At 37.4% G+C, this 19,963-nt stretch overlaps 2 protein-coding genes and 1 pseudogene across 2 annotated transcripts; all 3 read left to right on the forward strand.

Moving 5' to 3' along the window:
- The first annotated feature begins 1,573 nt into the window (after positions 1 to 1,573).
- Positions 1,574 to 5,796, forward strand: LOC141643811 (adenylosuccinate synthetase 2, chloroplastic-like). Its single transcript, XM_074453126.1, has 4 exons — positions 1,574 to 2,041; positions 3,186 to 3,878; positions 4,513 to 4,824; positions 5,301 to 5,796. Exons 1-4 carry the CDS (start codon positions 1,742 to 1,744, stop codon positions 5,469 to 5,471), a joined length of 1,476 nt encoding a protein of 491 aa, XP_074309227.1. The 5' UTR covers positions 1,574 to 1,741; the 3' UTR covers positions 5,472 to 5,796.
- A 1,460-nt stretch (positions 5,797 to 7,256) lies between these two features.
- Positions 7,257 to 9,550, forward strand: LOC141641797 (glutathione S-transferase 2-like). The gene is made up of 10 exons (XM_074450445.1): positions 7,257 to 7,265; positions 7,406 to 7,493; positions 8,001 to 8,057; positions 8,282 to 8,367; positions 8,491 to 8,562; positions 8,659 to 8,712; positions 8,802 to 8,877; positions 8,967 to 9,028; positions 9,226 to 9,282; positions 9,406 to 9,550. The coding sequence occupies exons 1-10, from the start codon at positions 7,257 to 7,259 to the stop codon at positions 9,496 to 9,498; spliced, it is 654 nt and encodes a 217-aa protein (XP_074306546.1). The 3' UTR covers positions 9,499 to 9,550.
- Positions 9,551 to 11,147: 1,597 nt separating this feature from the next.
- LOC141643820 (glutathione S-transferase 2-like) lies at positions 11,148 to 16,107 on the forward strand (annotated as a pseudogene).
- Positions 16,108 to 19,963: the final 3,856 nt, after the last annotated feature.

Below are 19,963 nucleotides of genomic sequence, written 5' to 3' on the forward strand. Positions count from 1 at the left end.
ATTCAACCTAATCACAATTAAAATGCTTAATACAATTCTTATCGCAAAACTAATCTAATCAAGACGATCCTAACATATTGCTACCACGTCTTCCCTAATCCTAACATATCAAAGGGGATTAGCTACGCATAATTAAATAACGAAGCATAAAAGAAGAATTTAAGGGAAGAAAATACCAACTGAATTAATAGCAAAAGTTGAATCCGCGAAATAAAGGAAAGAGGGTCGAAACTGGAGAGGAGCTCCAGTCCCGTCTAATGTATATCTCATGTGTTTGGCGTGCAAGCCTATTTATAACAAAATAATGACTTGCTAAACCTAAATAACAAAACAGGCCAAGCCCGTCAAAGATTGTTGCTTGATCGAGCACTTAAGGCTCTCGATCGAGTGATATTCCTTAGCATTCCTCTCGATCGAGAACAATTCCTCTCGATCGAGGACTTCTTTCCCTTTAATCACTCGATCGAGAAGAAGTAGCTCTCGATCGAGCAAATGGGCTCTCGATCGAATAGAAATAGTTCTCGATCGAGCACTTCTCAGCGCGTAATTCCTGCTTCGCGCACTGAACTTCAAACGGCTGCCATTTCTTCGTTACTTGTCCGAATCAAGCGATTTTTGTGGCGTTGGAAAGCTAAGAGGATAAGCTTTCATCTCCAATTCGAATCACCTGAATATCAGTTGTAGAACTCGAGATATGGCTCTTTGAATTAAGCACTCGTAATTTGTAGTTTTTGTTTTGCTCGCCTAGCTTCTTTACTTCCGCGCGCATCTCAAATCAATAGTTCCCAAGCTCCAATTCAACTCATCTCCTAAATGCATGCCTAGGGACATGTTTTAGGCTTGATTTACTCCTTTTCGGCTCATACCGCAAATATGACAAGAGAACCCAAAGTAGACTATTCGGGGCATATTCGTAGCAAATTACTACTAAAATAGCATAGAAATGTGTGCATAAATGGCCTATAAAGACTATGTAAAATGCACACATCAAGTACACAGAGGTCCCGTTGAAAAATGAAAAATCCAAAGTTTTTAGTAAAATTTTCGAATTTTTCAGGTCTACCTCATTACACTTGTTTGCCTTTGCTGAATTTTTTTTTGCCCCTAAGAAATTCTGGTTCTACCACAGCTGGCAAGTTGTGTGATTAATGTGAGGTAACGAAAGTAAAATTTAGTTGGTCTCTCTTAAAACTGGTATATCCGTATCAAGATTGAAGCCGACCAAATAATATTCACTTCATCAGAAGGAACAAATTATTTTATGATTATTATTCAGAAGGCATTATTAATTTATTATTATGCCTTTGCATCATACTTCCTCCATTCCGGTCATCTGTTGTCCTATTCCATTTTCATTTTTGAGTATCTCAGTCACTTGTTATGCTTTCTATTTTAAAATATCATTTGATAAATAATTTGATCATTCAAATTCAATTTGGTCCACTTATCATATTATAATTGGCCCCCTCCTCTTTTCCGGGTCTTTGTGCCAAAACCAAAGGACAGCCATTAACCAGGACGGATGGAGTATATCTTATTTAAATCATTTTGAGCTTAAGACGGGATATACAAATGAATTTGTGTTTGGATTAAACTTGGTTGTTGTTGACGAATAGTAGGTGTCCCCTCCTTTATCGAAATTCCAAAACAACGGAACCAAATTGTCCCCTTATTAAACAACGAAACCAAATAATCTCTAAAACCCTCACTTTGTTATTATTCCCTCTCTTCTTCAACAACAATGGCTTCCACATCCGCTATCCGAGTCGACCCGAACCCGGTCTCATTCACCGGGTTGACTCACCGTTTCACTCGTCCTATATCCTATCCTTGTCGCGTTTCCTCTAGAACATTCCGGAAGACGGTGGAATGTTCTTCGCTTAAGTCTGCCGTGGTGGCCGAGTCGACTCAGGACTCAGTGAGTCGAATCACCGGGTTGAGTCAAGTTTCTGGTGTGCTTGGTTGTCAGTGGGGTGATGAAGGGAAAGGCAAACTCGTTGATATTTTAGCGCGCCATTTTGATGTCGTCGCTCGTTGTCAGGTATATCCGACTCCCCCCTTACCTCGCAATTTGCAGAAGCCGTTGACGCACTACATTGTACTCCCTCCGTCTCAATTATTTGTTTACCAATTTGTAATGTAGAGTATTTTAGTCATAGATAAAATAAATGATTGGGACGGACTGAGTATTTGTAAAAGAATATTGTTTTTTGTTTATATCATGTTTATTTAATATTCGTATATTTCAAAATATGTGAGGGGAATTTTGAAGTATGTGACGGTGTATATTGGATTGAATTGGAGAGAGTATAATGTAGTATTGAATTTTATATTTTGTATATAAATTTTATAAATATGGAAAGATTAGATTGGATTGGATTGGATTTTGGAGGGTGGTTGTTTATCGATTTTAATTAGTTTTTGAGTTTATGTGTATTTTTTCTGAGTTAATTTTTTGCCATCAAAACTCAAATTTAACCGAGTTTATATGTAATGTTTTTGAGTTATATTGTAATTTTTTGAGTTTAAAGTCTAATTGAATGGACTCAGAAACTTTATAGTAAAACTCAAAAACTTTAAAACAAAATTCAAAAACTTTATTGTAATGCTATAAAACTAAGCAATTGGTGGTAATACATCGGATGTATAATCCACTTACTGTAGCATGTACCCTGTGTTTCGGTTGTTTGGTTAATGAATTAGATTAGAGAGAAATGGAGAGGACGGAAAATGGAGAAAGCAAGTTTAGCTACTAGAAGCCAAACTAAAATTATTTTGAATTTTTGATACTTTGTTATTCTTTAGTTGTGGCTTAAACTGAAGTATACCAATAGTCCACCAAGATTTAGTTTCGGTAAGGAATTAGTTGTCGGAGTTATATAGCTATGAGTAGTACTCACTCCGCTCAGTCATTCATTTACCTTTGATTAGAATACCCTTCCCAAAGAATAAAAAAGGTAAACAAATGATTGGGGAAATGAGAATATAATTTGAGGCTTTAGGTAATTAAGTGCCCTATGAAAATGTCAATATTTTGATCCAGTTGTTCATACTCTGTACAACATGTCTTTTATTTAAAGAAAATGGAGAAAATGGCTTTCCTAAGGGATGGACTTGTGCAATTGTTTATTGAAAGATATGCCGTCCTGAAACATTCTCGTGTTGTTATATTGATTTGATGTTAGGGTGGAGCTAATGCTGGACATACCATCTACAACTCCGAGGGTAAAAAGTTTGCCCTTCATTTAGTTCCGTCTGGTATCCTTAACGAGGAAACCCTTTGCGTTATTGGAAATGGAGTTGTTGTGCACTTGCCTGGACTTTTCAAAGAAATTGATGGACTTGAGGCTAACGGGGTTTCTTGTGAGGGTCGTATATTGGTATCTGACCGTGCTCACTTGTTGTTTGACTTCCATCAAGAAGTTGATGGACTTAGAGAGGCTGAGCTAGCAAAATCTTTTATTGGGACGACAAAGAGAGGCATTGGGCCGTGTTATTCTAGCAAGGTGACTCGTAATGGCATAAGAGTAGGTGACCTTAGACACATGGATACTTTCCCTCACAAACTTGAAATTTTATTGTTGGACGCAGCCTCTAGATTTAAAGATTTCAAATACAGTCCAGAAATGTTGAAGGAAGAAGTTGAAAAGTACAAACGGTTTGCTGAGAGATTGGAGCCGTATATCGCTGATACTGTGCATGTCATGAATGAATCAATTTCTCAGAAGAAGAAGGTTTTGGTTGAAGGTGGCCAGGCTACTATGTTAGACATTGATTTTGGAACTTATCCGTTTGTAACTTCTTCGAGCCCGTCAGCTGGAGGAATTTCCACTGGTCTTGGAATTGCTCCCCGAGTTATCGGTGATCTAGTTGGAGTTGTAAGTGCACACTACCATCATATTTTTTCAATTTATTTTGTTTCTCATTGTAGGTACTTGTAGATGGATATATGTATATGTATCCACTCGTTGTAGTCATAGATTATTGATATATGTTGACTATGATAAAATATGGGTCGGGGACTTCAGGTGCTTTTTTTTTTTGTCCTTTGAAGTCCACAACGCCTCCTATAATATATTGACGTATATCAGTTTCTTTGTTATTTACTGTGTACTAAATATGGCTTGAAGACCACAAAATTTTAGGACTAGTTTTGCTTCTGCTGGTGTCACTTGGTTGATCATTTAGAGAACGAATATAATGAAAATGTACAAGAACAGTAGCCCAATGCCTCAAGGGCTTCTATAAAATGGAGGGCAAGGAGTGGTCACATGACTTGTAATGAAAAATGCGTAGAGAGTTGTATTGAATGGCTGTTACTTTATAATAAGAAGAATTGTAGCCAGTTTCTAGTGCAATCATAATCCAAAACCAAAGAATAATGAAACTATAAAAGTATATTCATGCATGCCCCGGTATTGCCCCCTTTCCCCATCTGTGTGTATGCAGCTTGAATGCTTGATTGGATAAGTGGTTATCTCACATTATTCCTGACATTCATCTTGATACTAGGTGAAAGCATACACGACACGTGTTGGCTCTGGTCCCTTCCCTACAGAGAATTTAGGTCAGGGTGGTGACCTTCTTAGGTTTGCTGGTCAGGAGTTCGGGACTACAACTGGTCGTCCTCGTCGTTGTGGCTGGCTTGACATTGTTGCGTTAAAGTTTTCCTGCCAGATTAATGGGTTCTCATCTCTGAATCTCACAAAGCTAGATGTTCTATCGGATCTTTCTGAGATCCAGTTGGGGGTGGCTTACACAGATGTTGATGGTACACCTATCAAGTCATTCCCTGGTGATCTTCGTGTGCTTGAACGGTTGAAGGTGAGTTTCTTTTTCTTTTTTTCAATTATCAAACCATTTATCGTCTCTCATTCCATGTGAACCACTATCTATTCTATACTATAGGATATCAGATTTAAGGAATACTAAGAGGAATGATGGAGGCTCACATGATACATACAAGTTTATTGAATTTTCTAAGGGGCATAGCAATTCCGACACTTCCTACGACTATTCTCTCTCACAATACAGCTTTTATGATTCCAATATGTTTGCGTAACAGGAGGGGTGTGGGAGTAACTATTAGGGTATGGTAATAGACACATCCCTTTTTGTTCTGTGTCCTATAATCTGTTTAAGGAGGGTTCAAAAAGTTGATCTCCGGGAAATTTTGTGTAACCACAACCCTTTTCTGACCACAGCCCACGGGTCTTTGGTAGTTTAAAGCAGAGTAGAAAATAATATGGCATACGTGCTTGTCACATAATTTTCAAAATGATCGGTTTTATCATCTTCAGGTGGAGTATGAGGTTCTTCCCGGGTGGCAGACAGACATATCCTTAGTAAGAAACTATGCGGATCTTCCATTGGCTGCTCGTCGTTATGTTGAGAGGATAGAAGAACTAGTCGGAGTGCCTATCCACTACATCGGAGTTGGTCCTGGTCGAGATGCCCTCATTTACAAGTAGCAACCGCAACTTTCAGTTCAGATGATACCTGACTACCTGAATGGTTTATTTTTATCTTATTTTTGGGAGGGGGCGGAGAATGTCGCCAATCGCTCCATTTTCAATTCGCTGGATGTCGTTCAATCCAAACAAACTAGATTTTTTCAAGATGCCCTTATTTGTAGAACATGTACCTGCCGATTGATTCTGGTCGGAGAAGATGCTTGGAACATCTGAGGTTTAGTTTGTCCAGTCGCGGTCACTTTACAGTTTATATTAACTCATTTTCCGATTGCGCAGGGAAGTATTTTTTTTATCTTGGCAAAGGAAGCAATGTTGTACTCCAGCTTGGTTCTTTGTTTGTTTGGCTTTCTTCTCTGTTCTCGTTCTCACATTGCATTAGACCGTTGGACCATGCAGAGCTTCATTTTTTTTTTTTGGTCTAAACCATCCGGTAATCCGAACCACATTGGGCCGACTAATCCGGATTTCGGGGCGTGTCCAAGGATTACGGTATTTAAACCCCTCCCAATCGCAGTTGTGGGGGATCGATCCGCAAACCTCCCTACCAAGCACAGCCCCATGCTACCACTGCGCCAACCAACGATTGGTACCATGCAGAGCTTCATAGATCGCCTCAAATCTGACCTGACCTGCATTAATTGGAACCCGACCCAAACCCAAACCCAAACAGTATAACCCATTGCTGACCTATATGTGAAAATGACGCCACTCCGAAGTGATTCGATCCGAAATAACCAGATTGCACCTGAAGTGGCCCAATAAGAAAAAATAAGATAAAAACCCTTTATATTTAGGGCTCGAACTAATCCAAAACAACTTGATTGACCCAACTTGAATACGAGCCCATTTTCTCTCCATTTCCTCAAAAGAAATTACTCGTATTATTTAAGGAGATTGTGAGAGGAAATGGAGAGAAAGGAAATGGAGAGGATCCATTTCCCCTGAATACGACCCGACTTGAGATAACTTGACCCATAAAAGACTACTCCGTAGATAGTGATGGAGCTACACTCACTTGCACTATCCACTCTCATTTTGTGAGAAAGACATTGTCCGTCTACAACTTTAGACGGATTGCTTAACACAAACGTGTAATCTTGTTGGTGAATACTTATACACAAGCCACAACCACCTAGGCTGACCTAGCAAAGGGGGTTGAATCATGAATGCTAATTTATTCATTAAAATGTACATAAATTGAATTGTCAGGAGTTAGCACTCGGGAGCTGTAGGGCTCCCTCCTGACATAATAACATACTTTATAGATGGAACTTTTTTTTTTTTCCTATTTTTTGAGATAAGTAATATGTATATAAATATTATTTTGCTCGTAAAAAAAAGGGTGATCGAACTCTTCTATCCCGACCAAACTACCGTAAGTCGTCTGCAATCTACCATAAGGCGTATTTTAATGAAACATATGGAATCTAAGTGAACGAAGAAAATAAATGCGAATATTTTGTTTGACCTAGACGCGTAGAGTGTTTCCGAATATGGTCTGAATATTTTATGGTTACATTCTTTAATAAGTAAGTCGGAGGATAACATGCACTCCCATGATAAACGGGTGTCATATTATTATATTACTCCGTAATATAATTTATTTTATTTATCTTATAAAACTATAAGCTAAATGAAGTATTTGAATCGTCCAACTGATTTCATTAACATCGATCCAATTATCTTCATCCTTTCACTAATTTACTAAGTGTATATCATGGTATGCTTGTCGCCTCGTTATTTCTATTCTCGTTCATTTGTTTATCTTTCTCTTTTTAATAAATGTACTCCGTATTTTAATTGTTAATCTACGTGATTTCTTCTCATTTGTATAACCTTGACCATATGCTACAAATATTACATTATCGAGTATTTATCTTTAGATTTGATTTATATTTCATATTAATTAATTTAATATTTATACGATTCAGGCGAGCTCAGTGAAGTCGAAGCTCCAGCTCTACTCTACTCCTCGAAGCTCTTGTTCATGGCGTGTTCGTATTGCTCTTCATCTCAAAGGTCTTTTTAGGAATGTATCAAAATCTAAAATAAATTGATTTCCTTAAAAGAAAAATGATAGATTTTCCTTTTAGGAATGTATCAAAATCTAAAATTGATTTTCTAAAATGTATTTTTTTTTAAAAAATAATAATAATTACCCTGTCTTGATTTTATTTTTGCTTAGAAATTTTGCAAAACACAACTTTAAATATACATTTGAATAAATTGCTAGCGAGTAATTCTACCGTTCTCCCGGAGGACGGTACTCCTCACACACAATCCATTATAATATTACACTTGGGTGGATTGTGTTTGTGTGAGTACCGTCCTCCGGGAGGACGGTAGAATTTTTGATTGCTAAGAGTAATTCTACCGTTCTCCCACAATCCATTATAATATCTCCCACAATCCATTATAATATTTTACTTGGGTGGATTGTGTTTGTGTGTGAGGCGGTAGAATTTTTCATTGCTAAAATATGGTGGGTGGTACTGAAATTTATCGTTTTTCGTGAAAATTTGGCAGGGCTGGATTTTGAGTATAAAACCATAAATTTGCTCAAAGGAGAACAATTGACTACTGGTGAGAATTTGCATTTTGTGAGCGTTACATTTAATTTGTATAGACGAACATAAATCATCTTGTAAAATCGTCCATGACAAGTAAAATCATAAGAATAAGGAAATACAATGCACTGATTTCCACTCTACAATGTAACTGATTCTTGCAATTTCCGTTGTCAATGGTTAATTAAATTGTTGAGCATATTTTCGGCATTGGTTTACTGAACTTCTTTTACTAAACAGAGTTTCAGAAACTAAATCCTCTTAACTATGTGCCCGTGTTGGTGGACGAGGATATTGTTGTCGCTGATTCCTTTGCAATTATAATGGTCAGTTCCTGCTTCATTAATCATTTCGGTCTTAAAAAGAGTCTTTGGAACTCGTGTCTTGGGCTCTTCGCAACTCGATGTATTGATCAACGTTTTTTTTTTTTTTTTTTTTCCGTTGTACAGTATCTGGAAGACAAGTTTCCTGAAATTCCATTGTTGCCTCAGGACCTTCAGAAAAAAGCTCTTAATTACCAGGTATATATATACTTATATACTACTCCGTATGTTATACCCTTGTCAATTTACTGGAGGATTAATGCATGAATTTGTGGTTTTTGGTTTCTGTTAAAGGTTGCGAATCTTGTCGCCTCAAACATCCAGCCTTTTCAGAATCTCGCAGTGCTGGTTAGTTGTAATCTGCTGTTCTCCCTGTACTTTACAGTAAATATATCAATGCATGAGATGTTAATGCTTGCGTTTTATTTGACGCGCAGAACTATATTGAAGAAAAACTTGGATCCGATGAGAAGTTTTCTTGGGCCCAACACCATATCAGGAAAGGCTTTGTCGGTAAGCATACACTTCGTGACACTGCTTTGCAACTCCGACTATATATATATATATATCAGTAGACGTTATGGTTAATTGTTTTCTTTCAGCTTTAGAGAAGCTGTTAGAGGCGTGTGCTGGCAAATATGCTACGGGGGATGAAATCGCCTTGGTTTGTTTCTCCTTGTTCTTTCAGACCAATCAATTTATTAGTCTATGAATTACAGTAATTCATAGACTAATAATTTGGTTACATTGAACAACTAGTTCTAGGAAGGGAATACGTATTGTTTTCTTCCTAGAAGTAGTTGTTCAATGAAATACTTGATGTTTAAGGCAATATGATGCGAGTTATTTGACAACACGCAGGCCGACTTGTTTCTGGCACCTCAGATAGGATATTCCAAGAAGTTCAATATAGACCTGGTAATTATTATTTATTTACCTCTAATTTATGTTTTGACTGTCCTGTGAAAGAATAGCATATGTAAACGCTTAGCATTTCGGATGCTAACTAGTACTGTTTATTTATCTGTGTTTGCCTCTCAGGCGGACTTCTCACTATTGAGACGGTTGAATGACGCGTATTCTGAACTACCGGCGTTTCAAAATGCCATGCCCGAAAAACACCCAGGTGCTTGAGTGCTCGACTATCCCGTAGGAACTGGATAAATGAGTTCTAAAAAAAAGTCATGGTTGCAAATCTTCAAGCATTTGAATAAAAAAAAAACACTGTAAAAGTTGTCTAGTTTAGTGGAATGATACCCAATTAATGAACTTGTTACTTTGTATGGTATGAACTTGTAATTTTAATTTTAATTGTAATTTGTATTGTTAAACACATGAAGATAATTGTGCCGAATAGTATATTTAAGTTGATGGTTGGACTTCTAAGATCGATTTAATACTCTAATGATAGATGAACCATCTCAACCAAAACCTTAAGGTGATGGTTGAGGCCAACTATTATAAATATTCCTATTACGCTCCCTCACTCAGATGCTCTCCTATTACGCTCCCTCACTCAGATGCTCGTTGGGCTTGAAGAGTGGTTAGTTGTGCACCGGCTCCCCCGTACCGTGTGCTGGGTTTCCACTTCGAGTTTTTGAGGGGTTTTGAGGTTGCCGGGATTTGAACCCACTCAGATGCCCGTTGGGCTTGAAGAGTGGTAGGTTGTGCACCGGCTCCTCCGTACCGTGTGCTGGGTTTCCACCTTCGGTCACACTGGCTCTGATACCATGATAGATGAACCAACTCAACCAAAACCTTAAGGTGATGGTTGAGGCCCAACTATTATAAATATTCATATTATCTAACACGCCTCCCCATACGAATGCTCGTTGGGTTTTAAGTGTGGATGCAATCGCAGGCATCTCCATAGTCAATAAACCATCTCAACCAAAAACTTAGCCAGGAAACCATCTCAACCAAAGGTTTATGTTGGTGGTTGGAGTCTCATGATCGGTTTTATATTTTAACACGCCCCTCATACGAATGCTCTTTCGGCTTGAAGTGTGGATGCATTGCAAGCCTCCTCAAACCCGATGCTAATATTCCACTTTAGAAAGGAAAAAGGTGATGAGATTTAAATCCGTGACTTATTGGTTACACTTACTCTCTTATCATGTTAAGAAACCATTTCAACCAAGAGTTTAAGCTTTTAATTGAAATCTCAAGATCGATTTAATACTCTAATATGCTCGGATTAGTCTACAACTAAATGTGTCACGCCATGTCAAGCCAACTATATTTAAATGGATTACAAGGTCTTTGACCCTCGCTCACTAATTTTGTATCAGATTTGTGTTAATTAACCATGTTTTAGCTTTTTCCCATAAAATATTTCCAGCACTTCTATTAGCTCAATTCTCGAATAAGAAGTTTCTAAGTAGTGAGTATTGTACTTCGTAAACCCCACAATTTTTGGGTGTAATTTGGGATGTCTATTGTCGACAACAGTGTATAATTCTCTCGTCACGTATGCTCTCACAAAGAGGTTTACGATTGTACTGCATATCCCGAATTTAAGAGTGTCTTAAGGTTGAATAGGACTACAAGGTAAGGATACCGAGAGCATAATTTATAATCATATTTTAGTTTCGTTTTTTCTACAAGTCACTCTAATTTTAGTAATTTTTTACAAATCCGTCTGTTTGAAATTAGATCAATAAAATGTCAACAAAGTGACTATATTTAAAGACAAATATTACTATTAAAATTTTATAAAGAAATTATTTTAATCCCTAACTTTTTTTTATAAACAAATCACATTTTTTCCATCTTAATTTCGGACCAAAAAATGCCCGGAGACTTGCTAGTCAATGGCATGTCTCGTACTTATTAGTAGTTGCAAAGTTGTAGATGAAGTCTTTGATGAGTCGTCCATTACCTTGTTTCACCATTTTCCAAACTCCAAACTGGAACTGCTACTGTCATTTCATTCACTCGCTAATCAATATCCACACTTTCCGTCAATCATGGTATGTATGCATGTCTCTCTTTCTTACTAAATTCATTACTGTTAATTAATCTACTTGCTGATTCTCCATTTCTCCTAATTCTTCTGATTTATACAATCCTGATCATATGCTACAAATTATACATGACCCATTTCATTTATCTCCGTCTCGATTATTTGTTTACTTTTGAATCACTGAATAAAAAGCGTAAACAAATGATTGAGACGGAGTGAGTAATAATATAATATATTTAAATAATACAGGCAAGCCCAGTGATGTCGAAGCTGCAACTCTACTCTACTGCGGGAAGCTCTTGTTCTTGGCGTGTTCGTATTGCTCTTAATCTCAAAGGTCTCTCCTTTTTAATTATTTATTTTTTATTTTTATGGGTTTTCAATTTATGTACAAAAGTTCACTTCTTATTAGTAATATTTTGGAAAATTTACAGGGTTGGATTTTGAGTATAAAGCTGTAAATTTGCGCAATGGGGAACATTTGACTGCTGGTGAGGGTTTGATTTTTGTGTTTCTCTTCGATTTTCCGCCTTTTGTGTGCTATTTGATTGTGCTTTCTTATGGCTTCATATTTAGTTTTTGCTTGATCTATTGTTTATGCTTTATATAATTCAGCAACAATAGAGCCTTAGGGTGTGTTTGGATTGAGGGATTTGGAAAGAAAACAAAGGGAGGGAGAGTAAGGGATTTAAAATCCTTTGTTTGGATAGCAAATGAGGGTGGAGGGAAATGAAGGGGGAGGAGATTTGGAGGGATTCAATTTCCCTCTTCCAAGGCTAATCAAAATCTCTCCACAATAGGCAAGATTTGGAGGGAAATTGTATCCAAACACCCACACTCCATTTTCCCTCCCCTTCCTTTCTCTCCCTTTCCCTTCCCTCCTTCCCCCTCCCCTTCTTTTCCCTCCACTTTTGCTATCCAAACACACCCTTAATCCTGATATGATTTGTGGTAGGCTGACATGAATCATCATTTAAAATCGTCGATGGGTGAAACCGTGAAAGCTTAAGAAGAAAGAAGCAAATGAAAGTAAAAAAAGCTTAAAGAATTATCTGTTGTTTATACTTCAGATATTCAGATTAAATGATTCAGCTTGGTGAACACTTGTAGAAACCAGTGTGGAATTCTATACCCCCATGATCATGTTTTTCTTTGAAACCCTCCTGAATCACTCTGAAATCTTAGATTTTGAAGGGGTTTTGATTTGGGTTCGTTTGGATTAGGTATAATTGTTACGGGATAATAGAGGTCAAAACAAAAGGATGAAAGGCGATAAGGGTTAGTAGTGAAGGAAAGCTAAAATGGTGGTGAAGAGAGGATAAAGGGGCGGTGAGGGACTATTAAAATATGGCTTTATGGCGTTATGCAATCTCATTGGGACAGGCGAGTAATTAATATCCCCTTAAGGATTCGCTTGCATTGAGAGTAATTAATTGGAAATTCAGACTATGTTGATGCCATCTAAGGAGATTTTTTGTTCTTTCCAATGATGACATTGTATAAGGTGGGCATTGGTTTAATTCCTGAGCTTATTTCCGAGTGCTGTTGGTTTACTGAGATTTTTTTGGTATTTAACAGAGTTTCAGAAACTAAATCCTCTTAGCTATGTGCCGGTGTTGGTGGATGAGGATATTGTTATTGCTGATTCCTTTGCAATCATAATGGTCAGTTTCCTACTTTATTGGATCTTCTTGGTTTCGTTGTTAAAACAATTTGTGGAACTCTCGTTTTAGGTTCTTTACAGTTCAAGATAGTGTGGTCAAAAGAGACTTTTTTGTTTTTGTTTTACAGTATCTGGAAGAGAAGTATCCCGAAAACCCATTGTTACCTCAGGATCTGCAGAAAAGAGCTCTCAATTACCAGGTATACTTGGTGTATATGTTGTGTTCTACCCTTGTCAATTTACTGGATCATGATCCATGACATCTACGACTTCATGTTTATCTTCGAGTATATTGACCCCCTTCACTCTACCAAGAACGAGGAAGAAGAAAAATTTAAGAGGAAGAAAGAGGGTAAAAAAAAAAGAGGAAAACTTGGTAAATAAAAGCCACGGATACGAAAATTAATAAAAGGTCTGAAATAAATTATATACGAAAATTAGTCTTGGTCTAATTTTTCTCGTCTGGGAGCAACAGAAAAAAGGAATACAGTTTAACGAGAGCAAAAATCAAATATGCCAGGCTAGATAACGTTTCTTACATGTGAAAACCGGCTGGCTGTATGATGGTTCTGTAATTCTGTTGCGTTTTGGAAAAACGAAACACATGTCATGTTGTGTGTTTACAATAGAGACTTACATGTGAAGTAGCGTGTTAGTCCTTACCTAGATTAGGAGAAACCTTTCCTACATGAACCCTATTTTTATAACATTATCTTAATAAATAGATTCAAATTTGTAATTATTTTCATGTCTTCAGTTCCTTTTTTATATCTGTGCTTACACACAAGTAGATAAATGGAATGTACAATACTGTGGTATGGTGTGTTATTATTCAAATAAATAGCAGCCTCTGTGCATGTACTGCATAATAATTATTTAATATCGTCTATCTAATCCGTATTTGGTTTCTGTTCAAGGCTGCGAATATTGTTGCCTCAAACATACAGCCTTTCCAGAATCTCGCAGTGGTGGTTAGTTGTGATCTGCTCTGCTCTTCTCCAAGTACCTTTCATTAATATATCAATGCCTGAGATGCTACTACTTGCAATATTTTTTTGATTCAGAATTATATTGAAGAAAAACTTGGGGCTGATGAGAGGCTTTCTTGGGCCCAGCACCATATCAGGAAAGGCTTTGTCGGTAAGTGTACACTTCTTGGCATTGGTTTGAACTCGGACTTTGTGGAACTTTAGACAGAGTTCATACCAAACATATTATTACCTATTACTCTATTAGGTGAATTGGATGAGCATCTTAATGCAAAGTTCATTGCTGATATCCCTAAATAATTACCGTGCCGTGGTATTCATTCCTATGAAGGGTCAAATTCAGGCCTTCTAGAAAGCTTAAGTCCGTATTAAGTTCTGTTCAAGACGTCAGACGTTTAATTCAACCAGTGATCCTCTAGTGTGGTGAGTTGACCTGTTTATTGGTTTCTTTTGTCAAATCAGCTTTAGAGAAGTTGCTAGAAGAGCACGCTGGCAAATATGCTACTGGGGATGAAGTTGCCTTGGTTTGTTTCTCTTTGTTCTTTCATACCTGATTATTAGTTTATCATTTGCAGATTAGTAATATATTCTCGCAATCCCTCTTATCTTATTATAGCTATACCGTTCCTTTCTCTGTGGTGATAGACTGAACGAGTTATTCTTGGCTTGTCCATACGAGAACTAAGAATTTTTTCTTTTTATTGCAAAGTCAACAAGACTTGCTATTCTACGAGTTTGGTTTATAAACAAAGCAAAATGACTTAATAAACTATCTGAGCTTCTTAAGTTTTTCTGACACTTTTATTTGTATCTATGTAAATACCAAGACTTGATGTTTAAGGTAATATGATACGAAGTATTTGACTACCTGCAGGCAGACCTGTTTTTGGCTCCTCAGATAGGATCAGCCAAAAGGTTCAACCTCGTCCTGGTAATATTTTCCCTCAAAAGTAACTGTCAGCCATAGTTGTTCATTGACTCCCGTAAAAAATACTCTCGTTTTATCCCTAATTGATTTTTTGGCTGTCGTGAAAAAATAGCCGTGTTTACGTTTCTACTGCTATGCTTTTTGAAAGATTAAATTAAGTTTATGTGGGCTGCTAACTAGCTTTGTTTATCTGTATATAACCACTCAGGCTGAATTCCCACTAATGAAGAGGTTGAATGATGCGTATTCTGAACTACCCGCATTTCAAAATGCCATGCCCGCAAAGCAACCAGATGCTTGAGTGGCACCAAATCCTAGGTATGCCCAGACGTACCTTGTCAAGTTTTTTTGTTCAGAGAATTCTTAAACTGTGCTACCGGATAGTCGGATAGAGCATGAAATTGAGAATAATGTCCTATTCTATCAGAGCTTCTTAAATTTGATTGAATTGTTAAAGCTTTGTTCTTTGGAAGCATTGCCGGATTCCAAAGAAATTGTTTACGACTTCCTCTTAAAAATTTGCGAATCATCATTATATAAAAGTTACTATTTTTAAAAAACTTTGACACCAGAGTCGAACAAAACACACAAATAAATATTTGTGGCTAACCGTCCAAGGCTTCGGGCTATCCAATCTGGTTAAATCAAAATCAACATATATTTTGAATGTTTACATAGCATGATTAGCATCAGCTGATTCTTTTAGGGCATGCATTATTGCTGTCGAAATTGATCCAATGATCCTCCAATATCATCTTCTAGCAACATTTGAACCCAAACTGACTTTGCGTAGCTTCTCTACTGGCAGGTACCAAACGTTGAATTGCTGAAATTTCGTGCAAGCAATTTCTTCCTGTTCGTGTATATTTCGACTGTTCAAATAATTATGAGTCTAGTCTGGTTGAAATGTATGAACTTGTAATTTTGTATGGTCACACACATAAGCAATAATTAGTCTTGCTGAAGACGGGTCGGATAATGTCACTCACAAAACGGATAGGGGGGACAAGGTGGGGGCACCCCCATGTGCTTCCCTCTCTCCTCTATTTGGGTCATTGTGAGGAAAAATGATATCCGTCACTCCAAAGTGACGGATCATAAGGATATAGTTGCAAGATAGTTGTGCTATTTAAGCGTTGAGCAAACCACTTGTTATTAAGGTAATCAAATGCAGGCTCGGGTTGGATTTAACTTGAAATTTACAGCTCACTAATAAGTCTGGTCCAAGATGAGTTAATGGACTCGGACTTGGCCCTGTGTAGAGAAAACCTACCTATGATCGAATGTGAAGTACTTGGAGAGAGTTCCCACATATTTCTCCTAACTTAATAACCTCTCGAGCCTCCCACATATGAAGTGTAGCTCGGAGCAGACCCCATATCAACCTCAGTGAAGGACTTCCCGACTTCCCTGTCAGCGAATCCCTGGTGGTCAAAAGCCTCTATGCCTGAAAGAGCATGGTTGAACTTGTTAAAATCGTGAAACCCAAGTCCCCTCTCGATTTTGGGAGACACGACATGTCCCGCACCATCTTTCTTGTACCATCTTCTGTCCCCCCCATCAAAATCTCGAGACAAGAGATCACAATTCATCGCAAAAGCTAGCTTGCAATTTGAAGACACTCATCACATATGTGAGGATAGATTGGGCAACTACATTTATCAAGATTTCCGACCACCTTTACTAAGTAATATTCCACGCCAACTCTGCAATTTCTTATTTAACCAGTGATGAATAATCTTCGAAATAACCTGCTTCAAATTCCTTACCATCGTGGGAAGACCCAAATACGTATCCTGCACCTCAACAACCCTTTGCACCTAATACCGCAACAACTCGCTTCTTCTAACTTAAGCTAGTTCCCTTGCTAGATGAAATAGTCGTGTTATCAAAGTTGACAAGCTGATCGGAGGCATCCTCATAATCACGAATAATGGCCTTCAGGCTTATCTTATTAGCCAAATTCATATGTAAATTGTACTAGTCAATTTAATTTTTATGAATTGAAAATTTGTATAGAAAATACAAATTATTTGATCAACCAAACACCACCTTCATATTTGTTGGGTTATTCTCTCTTTAATTGAGAGGGATGAACACAATAAGTGAACGAGATGTTTCACATGATTTAAGTCATTGAAACTCATCTAGTAAATGAATAACGTAGATGCATTTACTAAAGAAATTGATAAAACTCATTTGCTAAATGAATGTGGGGAAAAACATTCATTTTAGCGTTTAATATTGGAGTAAGTTAAACCTTCATCATCACATATAAATACGTGAGATTGAAGAGCATATTTCATCAATCACAACAACAAAACATATATTATTAATCCACAATAATTAGTATTATTATTGTGAGAGTTTTTGTGAGAGAAGAAAGCCACTATTAATAGTGAGAGATATCCACCTTATTAAGGTGACGACTTGTAATCCTACTACAAATATTATAGTGGAAGAATTGGACTACTCGTCCCGCGGTTGTTTACCTATTTGGGTTTTTCTGCGTAACCAAAAATTCTATTGTGTCTTTGTCTAATTATCTTATTTACTATTTATTTATTTTTCCCGTAATTGCACAAAGAGGGAAATACGAATTTTTCCCAACAGTGGTATCAGAGCCACGTTAGTGGGCTCATTATATTTTCTTGTGTATTATTATGGAGACTACCATCGCTCATTATGATGCTGATATGTTTAAACTCACGGCTGATAATTATTCCTATTGGAAACCAATGATGGAGGATCATTTATATTGTAAAGATTTGTATGAGCCTATCATTAGTGAAGACAAGCCGGAAGAAAAATCAGACAAAGATTGGGATCTCCTTAATCGGAAAGCGGTCGCTATGATACGTAAATATATCGACCGAAGTTTATTTGAGCATGTGGCTACTTTCACTAATGCCCATGAATTATGGTCAAAACTTGAATCTATGATTCAAAAGAAAACTCCTAGAAATAAAGCTCTTCTCGTAAGACGATTGGTGAAGTTAGATTATAAAGATGGTCAATGCATGATTGAACACTTGAAAAATTTCAAGGGTCTTGTAAACCAGTTAACCAAGGTGGATATGAAGATTGATGATGAGCTACAAGCACTATTGCTTTTAAGCTCTCTTCCTGAGAGTTGGGACACTTTAGTTGTTACACTCAAGAACTCATCCTCAAGGAAATCTCACCATGGATGTAAATTCGTGAGTCTTCTAAATGAAGAAGCCAGGAGAAAGGAACGTGGTATTTCAACAGATTCAAATGTTAATGTTGTTGAAAACAGAGGCAGAAGTGAAAATCGTGATAACTCTAGAAACAAGGGGCGTGACAAGTCAAGAGGAAGATCCAAATCTCGTTCTAGAGCAAGCGTTACTTGTTATTATTGTGGTAAACCGGGTCATAGAAAATCCGAATGTCGAAATCTGAAGAGAGACCAGAAAAATGGTACGGTCAAGCCAGATCAAATTGACCCAAAGAAGAAAGAAGAACAAGCACCAGTATTGTCATAGATTGAGGAAGAAACCGATATATTTATAATCGGAGAAGATAATTATCTCAATTTAGCTTTCGATGAAAGCCTATGGATTGTCGATTGGTGCATCATTTCACATCACCCCACATGAATGGTTATTTTCATCTTACAAGAAAGGTGATTTCGGTACGGTGAAAATGGGAAATCAAGTCACAAGCAAAATTGTTGGCTTAGGAGATATTCAACTAGTGACTAGTACCGGTTGTAAGCTTATGTTGAAGGATGTGAGACATGTACCCGATATGCGGCTTAATCGATAAATTTGGTAAACTTGACGATGTTGGGTATCCAATTACTTTGGTGATGGAAAGTGGAAGCTCACCAATGGTAATATGATTGTCGCTCGAGGAAAGAAAGAAGGTACCTTATATTTCACCCATGGGCACTTATTCAAGGGGGAGGCAAATATTGCTCATGATAATTCTTCCTTGGAGTTATGGCATAAAAGGTTAGGGCATATGAGTGAGAAAGGATTACAAATTCTCTCACAAAAAGACCTACTACCAAAGGTGAAAGGTAAATCTCTTAATCCTTGCACACACTTAGCGGGAAAGCAAAGATAGAGTCTCATTTAAAAGATCCAGTTCGCCATCTAGAAGAAAATATATCCTAGATTTGGTTCATACTGACGTTTGCTCTATGACTGAAAAATCTCAAGGAGGTGCATCTTATTTTGTCACATTTATTGATGATCATTCGAGAAAAGTTTGGTTATATTTGTTGAAAACCAAAGACCAGGTACTCCAATCCTTTAAGGAATTTCATGCCATGGTTGAACGTCAGACGGGTAAGAAGTTAAAGTGCGCTCGTGCTGATAATGGTGGTGAATACCGTGGTCCATTTGAAGATTATTGCAAGTCTTTTGGCATCAAACTAGAAAAGACTCCTCCGAAGACACCTCAGCTAAATGGCATAGCTGAAAGAATGAACCGGACTATTTGTGAAATAGTTCGATGTATGTTATCTCACGCAAAACTCCCAAACTCATATTGGGGAGAAGCTGTGAAGACTGTTATGGATATTATCAATCTCTCGCCATCAAACTCTTTAAATAGAGGCATTCCAGATGAAGTATGGTCGGGAAAGAAGATATCTTATGATCACCTGAAGGTATTTGGTTGTCGCGCATTCGTCCACATTCCAAAGGATGAGCGAGCCAAACTTGATTCAAAAACCAGGCAATGTATTTACCTTGGCTCACCCAAAGACGAATTTGGCTATAGATTATGGGATCCAGTCAAAAGAAAGGTCTTGAGAAGCCGAGATGTTGTATTTTTCGAGGATCAAACAATAGAAGACCTCAAGGAGTCTGAGAAGTCTCAACCTCATATTATTGTTCGTGATAATTCTTCACCATCCCCTGTGGTACCCGATGATATAGGGAGAGAAGAAAGAGAACAAAATCATGATCAGAATGCTGAACAATTTGAAGCAGATGATATAAATACTCAGGTTCAACCTGAACCATGTCGTGGCAGTAGAGAACGACGTCCATCCACTAGATATAGTGAAGAAGAGTATGAAC

This window comes from Silene latifolia, chromosome 2, assembly GCF_048544455.1.
Source record: "Silene latifolia isolate original U9 population chromosome 2, ASM4854445v1, whole genome shotgun sequence".
Taxonomy (NCBI): domain Eukaryota; kingdom Viridiplantae; phylum Streptophyta; class Magnoliopsida; order Caryophyllales; family Caryophyllaceae; genus Silene; species Silene latifolia.